Below are 13,864 nucleotides of genomic sequence, written 5' to 3'. Positions count from 1 at the left end.
CGCGCGGACGCTGGCGGGGCCTGAGCTCGGCCTCCGGGGGGCCGGGGCTGCAGGAGGGGCCCCAGGTGGCAACCCAGGGCCGCCCTCGCCTCTGCACTGCACCGATAACCCGCCCTGCAGGCGGTTCTTGGCCCGGCCGCGGTCCCGAGGTAAGAGGCAGGGAGTTTGTGAAGGCCTTGGTTGCTCTGCCCAGGGGCTTGAATGCCGTGGAATTTCCTTCCTCTCAATTTGGTGCTTTTTTCACTGCGCCCCGCTCTCAGAACCGTTAAGGTGTGGAAGATGGTGCCGCAGGGAGCGCGTGCTGAGTGAGTGTAAGGCGGATCGCACGCGGGCGATGATCAGAGGGCATCCTGGGTCCCTGGGATATGAGAGCAGCTGAACTAAAGGTCTTCGGTGTCGAGAAAGAGGGGGGGGCGTGAAGATAGTAATAGAAAAAAGTGAGGTGCCGGCTATTCTAGCTCAAAGGGGTATAGCAGAGTTCCTTATTTTAGTGAATAAGGGAACGGTGCTACAGTCGGACTAGACCCTTTCAAAGGAGGTGGCTCGGCGTAGCTGGAAGGGGGAGATTTTGATGTAAGGTGTTTCAGGCATCCTCCTCATACACATAGGTGACTATACTGAAGTTGTCATGGAAGCCACTCTTTTTTTTTAGAGGCAGCGTCTCACTATGTAGCTCTGGCTGGCCTTGAACTCCCTATGTACCTCAGGCTGGCCTCAGATTTGCTGTAATCCTCCTGCCTCATCCTCCTGAGTGCTAGTTAGGATTACAGGTGTGCGCCACCATGCCCAGCACTGATAGCTTCAATAAATTAGAGCTTACCTACTTAAAGAAAAGAAATGCCGAGGAAAGAAAGAGACACGGTGCTGTTAGTTCAGGTTTCTAAAGTAACTTTCATTCCTACCTGTTGTAAAATTTAAGTTTCTTTCAAGGAAGGGCCCGCAGTCATAGCAACAGTAGCAGCACTTGCTAGTCAGACCTCAGAGAATCTCTTCCTCCGGAAGTCGCTGTGTCCATCTGTGGACTGTGGAGAGGGGTTAACTCTTCTCAGCCTGTGGAGTTGGTGGCCACAGCGGGGGAAGCAAACAGGTGGCGCACAGGCTCTGCGCCCTGCTCCCCCACTTCCGCCCTGATTGTCTCCTGCTTGTTCCAGGCGTGCAGGTGAGGGTGCTCAAAAGGAAACGAACGGTACAGCCGAGCCCAGCGCACAGGAAGGGCCCTGTCCGTATTAGCTGTTGGCTGCCCTTTTTTTCTTGGTTCTTCATTTTTTCCTCCTTTCATACCATGTTGGCGGAGTGTATGCCTTTTAAAATCTGCTTTTCTACCCCCTCATGCCAAGAAGTACCTCAGTTTTCCAACAGTTTTGTTCAGGGACAAAAACATTTATAACATTGATATCCTTCCCTCCACCAAAAATTTAAGAATTATTTTGCCTACACTTGTCATTTTCACAGTAGAGTAAAAGAAAATAGCTACTTGTACCTTCATAACATTTTTTAGATGAATTAGAAATTCATCGTAGTGAGATGGGTCATAAAAACTAAGGTTGTATGGATTATTTTATGAAATATATTTAAAGCAGTTCCATGTGCATTGTTAAAAAGTATGAACAATTTTATGCATAAATACCAATACTTCCTTTCAACGTCTTAGTGCGTATGACTATACAATACCACCTATGGAGAAAGCCCTTGTGAAGACAGACATTCAGATCGCCCTTCCTTCTGGATGTTATGGAAGAGTAGGTAAGTGATTTAAACATCAACTATTTTGTCAGTCTGTCACCTTACTGTCATTTGGATATTGCCAGGGCTGTGTCTTAAAGAAGCCCCATCTATGCTGACAGGTGCAGCCATTTGAAATCGTGTATATTTTCTGCGTATGCCCCTCTCTTTTTGCCTTTATTTCTGATTGCTTACTCAAGCTTTTAAGAGGCTTGGCCCAAGGTGTGGTTCTCACAGTTCCTCACAGCAAAACTGAAAGTTTGTGTGACCTTTAATTGGTGTGATTTTTCTAGCTGTATAACAGCTCAACCTTTAAGGACTAGATGGTGTATGGGTCAGCTTTCTTTGAGAAGACCTTGAGAAGAGGGGCTGATGTGTGCCTTAGAAGAAAGAAACTAGGGGCTCGGGGCAGTGGCATGTGGCAGTTTAAGAAAGTAAACCCCCCACAGTCTGTCCAATGCTGAACTTCGTCGTTTTAGTACCGTCCCGTGGGATTATGGGAACAGACACCTGTAAGAGGTCTCTAGAGAGAAAGTGTTTCATACTGGGAGGATCTGGGACAGAAATGGACAGCAAGTCAGAGGGTTCCATTTTCTGAGTCATTGTCACCAGAGAGAGTTGCCAGGACTGTAGATACTTTAAAATAACTTCAGGGTAAATGGAAGGGACACATGGGGCGGTGAGCCTGTCCGGTGCGGAGACCTAGTGAGCCCTGGCTCAGCAGTGGTGAGGAGCTGCCGACTCTCCGACCGTGCAGGAGGAACACACAAGCTCACACTCCTCAGCTCCCCCAACATCGTGACGTGCTTGTAGAGGTAGAGTGATAGATCAGACCATGAAGCGGGTAGCATTTATTGACAACAGTGCCTGACTTAGATTACTCTGAAATAAAATATGAAAAGTTAGGATGACTGATGCTTAAGTGAACAAATGTAAAGGATAAACTTAGCTTTTGGTTGTTTTGTTTTTAGAAAAAAATAACTGCAGGAATTGAATTTTGGATGCTTAGTTTTTGGCGCTACTTGATTGATCGTAGGTGTTTTACTCTGGTTCCTGGTTCACACAAGTTACGTTTTCATTCGTGACTAGGGGTCCCAAGTTCTAGGTCAAGAGCTGCTGTTTTATTTCCTTCTGTTTCTCCCTTCTCCCTCTCTTGCAATCTCCCCCTCCTCCCCGTCTCCCCAAGTCGTGTGTCCCCGGCAGCTGCAGCCCTTTCTTCCTGGTTGTAGCAGGGCACAAGCAGCCACGCTGGCCCCCTGCCCACCTCGCTGTTCATCCCTGCAGCCTCCTCCATGCCCGCCACTGCCCGTCACAGACCTCCAGCACCTCAAGTCCTTTGCCCTGGTTTTAAAGTAAAACCCCCTGGAATTTCTCTAACTCTGGTGATGCGTCTACTTTTAATTTAGAACAATCGGCTAAAACCAAGGTGAAGTTACTTTTGGGCAAGGAAATGTGTTCGTATCTCATCACCTGTGCCACATCCAGTGATGCCATGTCTCCCTCTTTGCTTTTCAGCTCCACGATCTGGCCTGGCTGCCAAACACTTCATAGATGTTGGAGGTAATTTGTGTACTTTCAGTTCTGTAGATCTATGTATTTACTTGTCTTTATGCTTAGAAGGTAGTGTATCATTCCAGTGACAAGTTCCATCTTTATTTTCAGGAGTTGAATTTTTCAGGCAAGTGTCTTGCCTCTTCAGAAATGTCCATGTCTAAAATAATAGTTAGGTTGTAGTTGCAAATATATTTGATAATGTCTTACTTTCAAATGACCTTTACATAAAGTGCAGTTAGTTTGCTAATGAGCTAACTATGGGCTGTCTGGCAGACAGGATTTCTGCCTTGGCTTAGCGATAATCTGTGTTTAGTCCAAGCAGGATTTGTAAGAAGAAATGCATGATTATTTTAAACGTAGTTGGCTTCAATGATGAAGTCATACTACGGGTTCTAGAAATACAGACCTGTCTATCAGAACTCTCACACCTGCATGGTGAGGCCGTCTGGGGACCAGCAGATAACAAGTGGGGCTTCCTCTGAGTTGGGGACACTGCATTGCCCTGAGGCTCATCCAGGGAGTCTTCCGGGTCACCTGTATCTCTCACGAGTTGAGGGACAAGCCCAGCACAGCACTGTGGCCTGAAAAGCCTGGTGCCTCCCTGTGGTGCCATCACGTGGTGCTGTGGGGCCCGCTGGAAGCTGAGTTTACAGAGCAGGGGCTCCTGTGGAGGCCCAGGCTGGGGTGAGGCTTCTCTGGATTCAGTAGGTTCTGATGTGCACAAGGGTTTGTCCCTGGTCAGCAATGGCCATTTCGACATACAGTGATAACTGAGTTTATGAACAGCTGTACATGCTGCTAAGGAAATTGGAAAGGGTTGTGCAAGGGCAGTGGTCCTGAAGCAGAAGTAAGGACACAGAGGGTTAAGTGACAGCGAGTGCCTTGCAGGTGACAGTGTGTAGCTGGATTAAGCTCTGTAATTCATCATTTCTGTCTCCTAGGGATTTCACAGAGTCTATGTGGAAACTTTAAAGTTTGTTACTAATTTTTCTTTAAAACAGCCCTCAAGGGGAAAGTATGTGTAATTGGAAAGTTTGCTTGGTGGTGGTGCGGTGGTAATCGTAAAAGCACGCTGTGGTGTGTTCCTGGAAACCCTCCTGGGCACGTGTTTATCAGGGCCTGCGGCAGTTTGCATTGCTGGAGATAGTGTCGGCAGTAATAAGGGCTGAAGGGAAGAGCCAGGTGTGTGCTGGGATCCAGTCTAGATTCACGCCTGGTGATGAGGAGGAGCTCCAGTCAGTGACATGGCAGAAGTTGGCCTGAAGCCATTTGATCATTCTACCAGTACCCGGGCGTGGATTTCGAAGATAACTTTCTGCTGAAGAGAAATAACCCTGACTCTTATATCCTCTTTGTGAGAAAGAGGAAGTTTCGGATTTTTCTTGACAGGTGGCAATTGAGTAATAAATGAACTTGGAACTATTGAATTTTGAGTATCATTGGCTTTCATGGTAAAAAAAACCAGTTGTAATTGAAGACCTTTTTTGTGGTCATACATTTTCATTAACTCTAAACAACTTCACTTTAGTTTAAAGGCTTTTCACATTTTTGTGTCCCAAGCACAGAATCTTAGTAGGTCTTTCTGCCTTGGAGAATTGAAGAGACCCAACAATTTGACTACTCCTGACAGGACTCCTTTACAGATACATACCAAAAAGGCATTTACAAAAAGGGACTACTTTTGCATGTCAGCAAATACCATAATTTTTTTTTTAAATAACTGCATCTCATGAAAAAATACAAGAAAAACATAGGCAAAATACAAAACAGGACGTGTCAGTGTCAAACACACGGAGGCAAGGGAGGTCCAGCCTCCCCGGGGGCTGGGGAAGTGCACGGAGAAGCGCTGTGGTGCCGCGTGGGCTTGCTGCCGCCTTACTGGCAAGCGCCCGGAAAGGGGTGCTCTCAGGTACTGCGCATGGACACGTACCGGGCTGCCGAGTTGTCCAGCAGTAACTCTTGAAGTGGAAAACATACACCCACTTTGACCCAGGAAAATGGTTTTTGGAATCTGTTTGAGAAAATGAAAAGCATTAATATGTCGGGCTGCTTTTTTATTGTAGCAACTATGTGAAAGCAGTTGGCTTGATACTACGTAAAAGAATAGTTCCGTAATATTGGCTGCCTCAGGGGTGGTAAGGAAGCGGTAGCTTTTACTGTATGCCTGGTGATGCCGTTTGGATCAATTAAAACATGTGCGTCAAAGTAGGAACAGAAGTGTCCATATGTGAGTCCATCCTGTTGTCTTCAGCCAGCGGGAGAGATGAGCTGTGGCCCTGCATGTCGGAGCTCCCAGCAGGGAGCGTTCCTGCGTGCTACACGCAGAAAAGGTATTTCTGCAGGCAGAATCTTCTCCACACAGGTGCTGTGGGGAGCGACTAGTTCTGTTCTTTACAGCAATTCTTTTGTAAGTATTAAGGACTAATTTAATATTGGCTGGCAGTGTGGAAAGACACGAGGGTTTAACCTTTGACTTGGTCGATTTGTTGCTGTGCCCTTAGAAAAGAATAGACCGTTCCTTCGATGTGGACAGGAGATGGGCGCCTCCGGTGCCTTCGGGCTGTCGGTGCGCCTCGGCTGAGCAGGCCGTGCGGCCGTCTCAAAGCAGCCTGTTCCTGTTAAAATGCACTTCAAATTTTAGAGTGCTGCATCAGGAGCCTTTTAAGAAAGGCTGAAGTTCAGTTGCACTTGTCCCTTGTAATTCTTTCAGTAAGCACAGGGGTTCATTTAAACTTGCGTGATTCAGTGGAAAAATCTGAAATCATGGTTTGTTTTTTTTAGTATTTTCCCCCATAGAGGAACTAAGACTTTGCCCTTTTTTTTCCTGTATGAGAAACTGGGGAAGGCATTATCTGGAATGACCTTTGGTCTAAAAGAAAGTTTTTTCCCTTCATTTGATCTTCCTTTAGTTGGGAGTACAGCATGCCCAAACAGCCTTAGTGTCCAGTGAGCTAAGTTTGTGGCGTTGTGCTTCCTCCCCTCATGGCGGCTGCGTTGTTTCGTTTTGAGTACAGAGTGCTACTGAAGAAGTCAGCTGGGAAGTGGAGCCTATCCCACGGGTTTGTAGAACCCTAAGGGGCCTGTCCCAAACTGAGGGGAAGCCTTCCTACGTGAGAGATGATACGCTACCGCGGGGCTAGGGGAAGATGAGTGAGTGCCTGCTAGGAGGGAAAGGGCTTCTTTTCAGGGTCACGGTGTCATAAACTTGATGGGTTGCACAAGTCTGAAGGCACTTTAAACTTCTATGTTAAGTAGATCTTACTGTTCAAGGAAAATAAGGTTGGTGGACCTGTATTACCTGTGCTTGTGTTTGTGGAAACTTTCTAAACCCTTGGCCCAAAGATGAATCCTAGCAAGCGTGGGCTGTGACAGGGCCTGGCTCAAGGCTTCTATTTTCATATGTATTATCTCAGACAAGTACTGATTGCACAGGGAGAAGTGCACTCTATTTAAGGGTATGAGCTCGAGTATTCTCAGATTATAATAGAAAGGATTGTAGTTCACTTTAAAAGAAGAATATGGAAGTGGAATGTCCTGATAGTTGCAGGACTGCTGCCTAGCGGTGTCAGCATTGATTTATTCCACAGCAGATCTTTTGGTGTTTTGGCATTTTATTTATGGTTCAGTCATATTTCAGCCTGAATATTAGCAGGAAGCTGCTATCAGAGAAAGCCTTTAAAGCTAGTCATAACTGGGCATGGTGGCGCACGCCTGTAATCCCAGCACTCGGGAGGCTGAGGCAGGAGGATCAGTGTGAGTTTAGTGTAGCCCACGTGGGCTACAAAGTGAGTTCAAGGCCAGCCTGAGCTGCATGGTGAGACCCTGTCTCAAAAAGGCAAATCAGTGGATCAGTCCATCCACCCAGTCATAATTTTCTCTTTTTAGCATGTTGTGCACTTGCTTCGGGGTTATAATTGCTATGCCCAGCTTAAAGGAGGAGCTGGTCACCGTTTGATAAGGGTGACAGGCTGGAAAATTAGACCCATTTTCTAGGTTATTTGCATTTTAGTGATAGATTTTTTTATCTGAGCGAGACTCACATAATCAATTGCAAGGATAAAATATTCAGAGCTGTATAAGAATAATTTTGAAGTAATCTTATATTCCCAGTGTTCCAGTAGCAGAAATCAAGACATTGCTTTTCTTTCCTTCAGCTGGGGTCATAGATGAAGATTATAGAGGAAATGTTGGTGTGGTGCTGTTTAATTTTGGCAAAGAAAAGTTTGAAGGTATTTTAAACATTCACATCAATCTAGTGAATTTTCTAAGTCACGTATGTGTCAGTGCTGACTTTTGAATAAGGCAAGACATAAACTCTTGTTTTTTTTTTCTATTGAAGTAAAAAAAGGTGATCGAATTGCCCAGCTCATTTGTGAACGGATTTATTACCCAGAAATAGAAGAAGTTCAAGTAAGTGTCATAAGCTGAGTGCAGAATGATGAGACCTCGTAAGTGAAGAAAAAATATAACTGAAAGTCTCCTGCAGTGTTGGTAACTACTGTACATGACTATACCTGTTTTAAGCAAAGTTAAAATCGTAGTGTTAGAATGTCCTGACATGTTCTTCATGTAGATATTGTGTAGTATTACTTTGGCTGATTATTTAGATACTGTGAAATTCCATCCAATATTTGGGAAATTATCCTATTTTCTAATAAGGATCCTTGTTAAATTCCCTTTTTAAGATGAAATGATGAGCAAACATGAACGTCTTACTGTGGGAGCTGGAAGGAAGAACTGACCAGAGCTAACTGTGCCGTACAACCTTTCTGTCTTTCAGGGATTGGAGGACACCGAAAGGGGTGCTGGAGGCTTTGGTTCCACTGGGAAGAATTAAATAAAATTTAGGCTAAAAATGAGAAAACACCCTTTTTTTAAAAAAAAGATTTTTGGCTAAAATGTTTTGATGTTTTTCATCTGTAAACTTGAAATTCTTCATTTGCTTATGGTAGAGGAAAGCGGGTTCTCTTAGCATCATTTAGAAGCTTACTTTCTTATGGTATCTGCAGTTGGAGGTTGTATGTACATCTGATTTGTGGTGACCTAATGCAAAATTAAAAATGGTGAATATGTGATACAGGTTTTAAATAACTAATTCAATTCAATAAACAATACTTTTAAAAAATGTGTTGCTTTGATTTATAAGTCATTAACCCTGGCTTTTATTCAGTACTTTCACACATAGAATTGCTTACACTAACTAAACTAAAAGAAGTGTCAACAGAAGAGGTTAAAGTTGTTCCTGATGGGCTTTTTTGTTAAAGTATTTTGTGTTCAGGTTTTTTTTTTTTTTTTTTTAATTAAGGTATGTGAAGGTAAGAAGGGCATTCTGCTCACTTTTCTTTTTTCTCCATAATTTTGACAGACCTTGGGTTGACTGGGTTACAAATACGTTTTGTAGAAAGAAATGTAACATGGTGATTTCCAGTTGATTTATTGGTCTGAATTTCATCTCATTAGGCAAATTGTACAAGGTATGCTTATCTGAGTTTCTCACTGAAGTAGCATTAGTAGCTCGTGTCCAAGAAAATAGGCAGTTTAACAGGAATAAAATTAATGTGTTAGTTTGTATGTGCTTGAGCCTTGGGGCTTTTGTGTCCCAAGCACATAGCCTGAGTAAATATGCATCAGTAGTGTTTTGCTGCAGAAATGGGCCAGTTCCATGGATTAGTTTGGTTTGTAACTTTCTCTAGTTTACTTTCCTTCACTTCACTTCCCAGACTCCTTTGCACCAGTTGTTGGTGTCTTAGATTTTGTCCATCAGATGCACCATGAGACTCCCAGGCATCAACAGAGGTGTGAGTCACACAGAGGAAGTGCTTCTGGAGCTGGCTGCCCGCTTCCTGGAAGCACACGCCGCAGTGTATCTCCTGTCTTATTTTATTCCACATCACGCATTGTAGCTGCCTTTCCCGGGTCAGTCTATAAGCGAGTCACGAATCAACTCACTAGAATCCAGCCAGCATTTTAAAAATTAAATAGAGGGCAACACATGTCAGGAGAAAAAATACTGAATTGCACATTGATGTGAACATGTGTTTAAATAATTTCTTCAGTCAGTAAATTTTAGATAAATCTGCTTAACTAGCCAGTGTACAACTGAAGCCTGACCAGAATAACAATAAATATGGCCACCAAGAGAGATGGTCTTTAATTTATACTCTTCATGTTAGTTGTTATTGGTGGGTCTGCTGCTTTATTCATGTACTTTATAGATGATTAATTTCTCATTGTGAGAGTAAATAAAACATCTATTTCGTAAATGACAAAAATAGGCTTAGGTTTAGTAAACGTGTGCCATTTTAGCCAGCAACCATTTTTTTTTATTAAAAGATTTGTCTTTGTTTTTTTTTTTGGTACCAGGAATCAAAGTCAGGATCTTGCACTTGCCGGGCAGGCTTATGCCACTGAGCTATATCCCCAGCCCAAGATTGTCTTGAAATTACTCTATTTTACATTTTAACTTATAAAACAGATGGTTGGGGGAACATATCAGTACCGATAGTTTAATAAAAAATTTATTTTAAAGAGAATTTAAAAATAAAAATACAGAATTTAAAAGTAAAATGATAGGAAATTAAACAATGGTTATTGCATATTATCTTCAAAGTAGTTGCTTAGAGTATCAGATATAGGCATGTGTGATTGATTAAGCAATATAAACACTTTTCAATGAACCAGTACAAATTGGTAATACCATTATCTTAGCTATCTTGTATATATATATTCCTTATATATTCCTTCTTTTCTCCTTTCCTCCATTCTAGTAGTTTGTTCTTTTTGAGCAGTTTCTTTCCCTTTCACAGTATTCTAATTTTGGATCTTATTCTTCCAGTTTCTTACACTAGGGAGACTACAATATTTACACATGTGAGTCTGATTTATTTCACTTATGGGTATGGTCTCAAGTTGCATCCATTTACCTATAAAAGCCTCAAGTTTATCTTTATAGCTGGGTAGTACTCCATTGTATAAAAATACCACATCTTTTTTATCCATTGCTCAGTTGATGAGCATTTGGGTTGTTTCCAAGACTTAGCTATTATGAATTGTGCTGCTATAAACATGGGTGCACATATGTTGCTGTGGTATGATGTTTTTAATTCTGGGAAAATACCTGAAAGGGGAATAGCTGGGTCAAATGGGACTTCTAATTCTAGTTTTTTGAGGACTCTCAAGTGATTGTACCAGTCTATACTCCCACCACCAGTGGAGAAGGGTTCCTTTTTCCCCACAGCCCTGCCAACATTTGTTATTGGTTAATTTCATGATAGCCATTCTTGCTGGGGAGAAATGGAATCTCAGTGTTGTTTTAATTTGCATTTTTTGAATGACGAGTAATGTTGAACATTTTTTCATATATTTATTTACCATTAGTATTTCTTCATCTGAGAAGTATGTATTCATCTCAGATGCCCATTTTTGGATTGGGTCTGTGAATTTGGGGGTTCTGATTTTTTTCACTTCTGTATATGTTCTAGATAGAAATCCTTTGAGGGACAGTTGGCTAAAAAATTTTCCCACTCTGGATTGTGAGACTAGTTTTTAATGAACACAATTGGTTCACAGTCTGGATAGGAAGTTCAGGACTAAGGCTCCAGCAAATCTCTTGTTCCAAATGGCACCTTATTGCATCCTCCTGTGACAAAAAAAATCCCTATGAACCCTTTTTATCTGTTTTGTTACTGAGTTATGAATTCAACTCCAGGACAGCATGTTTTAGAAACTTGGGAAGAGATAGCACATGCTGAAAAAGTACGTACTGGCCCTGCTTTCATGCCCTAAACCCCTGCATTAGGCCTCACCTCCCTGTACTAGTCCATTGTGCGTTAAATTTGCAGCACGTGAATTGGGGCACACCTTCAGACTGTACTGTTAACACTCAGGGCTTTGTATCTTCAAACTCACAGTTCTCTGATCTCCAAGGGGCAAAGGTCAACAATACAGAGGATGAGAAGCGCAATGAAAGTGCTACACAAGTGTGTGCATACCCAGAATGTGCTCTCATCTGAGTGAGGTACCAAAGTGGAAAGAACATCCCACTGGGCCCGGAGTGTGTCCCATCTCAACCTCACCACAGCTGTAGAACTGTTTTGACATTTAAAGGCACTGTTTCCTTGTCTGAAGTTTGCCAGCTAAGTCAAGTTCCACTGTGCCAGTCTTGAACTTTTTTACATAAATGGAATCGTGAATTTTTAGGTCTTGCTGCCTTTGCTCAACACAGATCTGACCCAAGTTCCATGTAGCTGTTCATTACCGAAACCCCCACAAAGGGTACCAGTCTCTCACCCAGTAAAACGGCACATGGATGAAAGGAAAGAGAAAATCTGCTCGTGGTGGAGCAAAGGGCCACGAGTCCGAGAGCTCACGGCTTTTATTGGTATCAATCAGGTGGGTGAGGGTCACGGCAGAGTGCAAGGGAAGAGAAATTTTGCAGGCATGGTTGTAAGGAGAAACATCCATTTTGTGCCAGGCACAAAGGCTCTTCAATTAGTGCAACAGATAGCTTGATGTGTGCAAGGCTGGCACCTTTACTGCCAGGAAGGTATAATGCTTTTTGAGTCCCATAGCCTCAGCTGAGCTATTATATCTTAGCCGTGGAATCTCACAGGCTCATGCTCAAGTCCCCATTCCAGCTGTCAGCAGCGGTGGGGAATTCTCACCCGAGTACTGCAGTGAGACACGTCAGCGTCTCCACTGGACTCGATCCCATTCTTTTGACTTAATTAAGGGAACATCTGCTTCTATATAGCCAGCTCTGTCTGTCTCAGTAAATAGGGTTGAAGTAAAGGTCAGGTAAAGACGGAGGCCAGGGGCTTCATTTCTCAGGAGCGTGCAGTTTCGCAGTCTCCAACAGTCCATTTCTTTTATAGTGTTCTAATGCACCACAACCTTGCATGCCTGCTGCAAACCAACTTGGTCAGTACATGTTATTTTTATTGCTGCATTTGGTTTGGTCTTTTCCATATATGTCCATAGGACACACTGCTCTGTGCTTTTTCCTTTCTCATACTGTATTTTTCAGCTTGGGGCAGCAGAGAAAGTTAAGCTACTTTCACAAAAGTAGTAAGGAGTTATGGAGTAATTGTTCTTTTTTCCTCCCTCTCCTGCAGCTTTCATAATCGCTATTTCCTGGTAGCAAATTGAAGCGCCAGTTAACAGCCAATCCCATGGAGGATCGCTCCTTTCCCCCTCTGCTGGCTTTAGCACTATGATGGTATAGACAATATTTATTGGGAGGACATTGAGTTTCTTAATCTGTATGTTGATATCTTTCATCAGGTCTGGCAAATCCTGAGATTTTTTTCTCATGTTTTATTCTAATACTCTCGAATGTCTGTTCAAATTACAGTTGTAATGGCTTATCCTCAGTTCAACATTTTTATTTAGAAAAGTATATTTAGAGCAATTTTAGGTTCATAACAAAGGAAGCTACTGAGAAGAAGGTACTGAGATACCCCATAACCTGTCTGCCTCCACACGTGCACATCTATTATCAACATCTTCCGGAACAACACATTTGTTACAAGTGATGAACCTACACTAGCATATCACCATCATCCAAAGTGGGAGTTTACTTTAGGGTTCCCTCATGGTGTTCCATTGCCTGGGTTTGGACAAATTTATAATGATGTGTCCGTCTTTACCGTATCACAGCGTATTTCCACCACCCTAAACATCACCTGTGCACGACCCACCCAGCTCTTCCTCCCTTTCCTACCAATCCCTTTTCACGGTCTCATAGTTCTTTCTGCCTTTTCCACAGTGCCACGTAGTTGGGATGATACAATATGTAGCCATTTCAGATTGACATATTGCACCTAGCAATACGCTTTTAGGCTTCCTCCATGACTTTTTGTGGCCTGATAGCTCATTTCTTTGAAGCATTGAGTAATTTCCTTTGTCTAGACTTACCCAAATTCATTCATTCACCTACTGCAAGCTGTCTTGGTTGCTTCCAAGTTTTGGCAGTTATAAACAGACTACTAGAAAAACCCACAGACAGATTTCTGAGTGGGCATAAGTTGTGAACAATCTTCCATTCTTACATCTGGTAATCTGAGCAACATAGGTGAGGATACCCATATGTGATGTAACAACCACTGTTAATTCGTATGTTTTCTTGAAACCCTGTATCACTTTTAAATGTTCTTGCTTTGGTTTGTTTATGGTTACAATACTGGTATGCTGCTATTGTTCTATTTTTTGTCTGTGTCTCATTTACTACTCTCTTTAAAATAAAAGAAAAAAGAAAAAACAATATCTTAGGCGCAGTCAAAAAAATCTCTGGTAAGTGCCACAAAGTGTGTTTGCTGGATTGTATGGTATGAGTATGTTTAATGTTGGGCAGGACAGCCAAGCAGCCTTCTGAAATGCCTACAGCACTTCACATTCCCACTGTCAGTGAAGGTTGCCCCACAGCCTCCTCAGGACTCACTGTCCCCGGAGCTCTGGACTCCAGCCATTCTTACAGACGTGCAGTGGTGACTCACTGTTGATTGAGTCTGCACCTTCCACGACAGGACGAGGGTCACATTTTCACACCCTTACTTGCCGTCTGCATTTGTTTGGTGAAACCTGTGTTAAG

The 13,864-nt window shown here is 43.0% G+C and overlaps 1 protein-coding gene across 3 annotated transcripts in view; it reads left to right on the top strand.

Annotated features, from left to right (window-relative positions):
• Positions 1–8,401, top strand: part of Dut (deoxyuridine triphosphatase) — a 9,326-nt gene extending 925 nt beyond the window's left edge. For 2 of the 3 annotated variants that reach the window (XM_005376703.2, XM_005376704.2), the window contains exons 3-7: positions 1,652–1,743; positions 3,238–3,282; positions 7,431–7,505; positions 7,616–7,686; positions 8,057–8,401. In XM_005376703.2, the coding sequence (XP_005376760.1) occupies positions 1,652–1,743; positions 3,238–3,282; positions 7,431–7,505; positions 7,616–7,686; positions 8,057–8,113 (340 nt within the window). In that variant the 3' untranslated portion in view covers positions 8,114–8,401. The remainder of the gene's footprint in view (positions 1–1,651; positions 1,744–3,237; positions 3,283–7,430; positions 7,506–7,615; positions 7,687–8,056) is intronic. The other variant, XM_013510306.1, reaches the window with a different exon arrangement.
• The last annotated feature ends 5,463 nt before the right edge of the window (positions 8,402–13,864 follow it).

The sequence above is a fragment of the Chinchilla lanigera genome, unplaced genomic scaffold (genome assembly GCF_000276665.1).
Source record: "Chinchilla lanigera isolate Chin_1 unplaced genomic scaffold, ChiLan1.0 scaffold00008, whole genome shotgun sequence".
NCBI classification, from domain to species: domain Eukaryota; kingdom Metazoa; phylum Chordata; class Mammalia; order Rodentia; family Chinchillidae; genus Chinchilla; species Chinchilla lanigera.
This window is presented reverse-complemented; position numbering and strand designations above follow the sequence as displayed.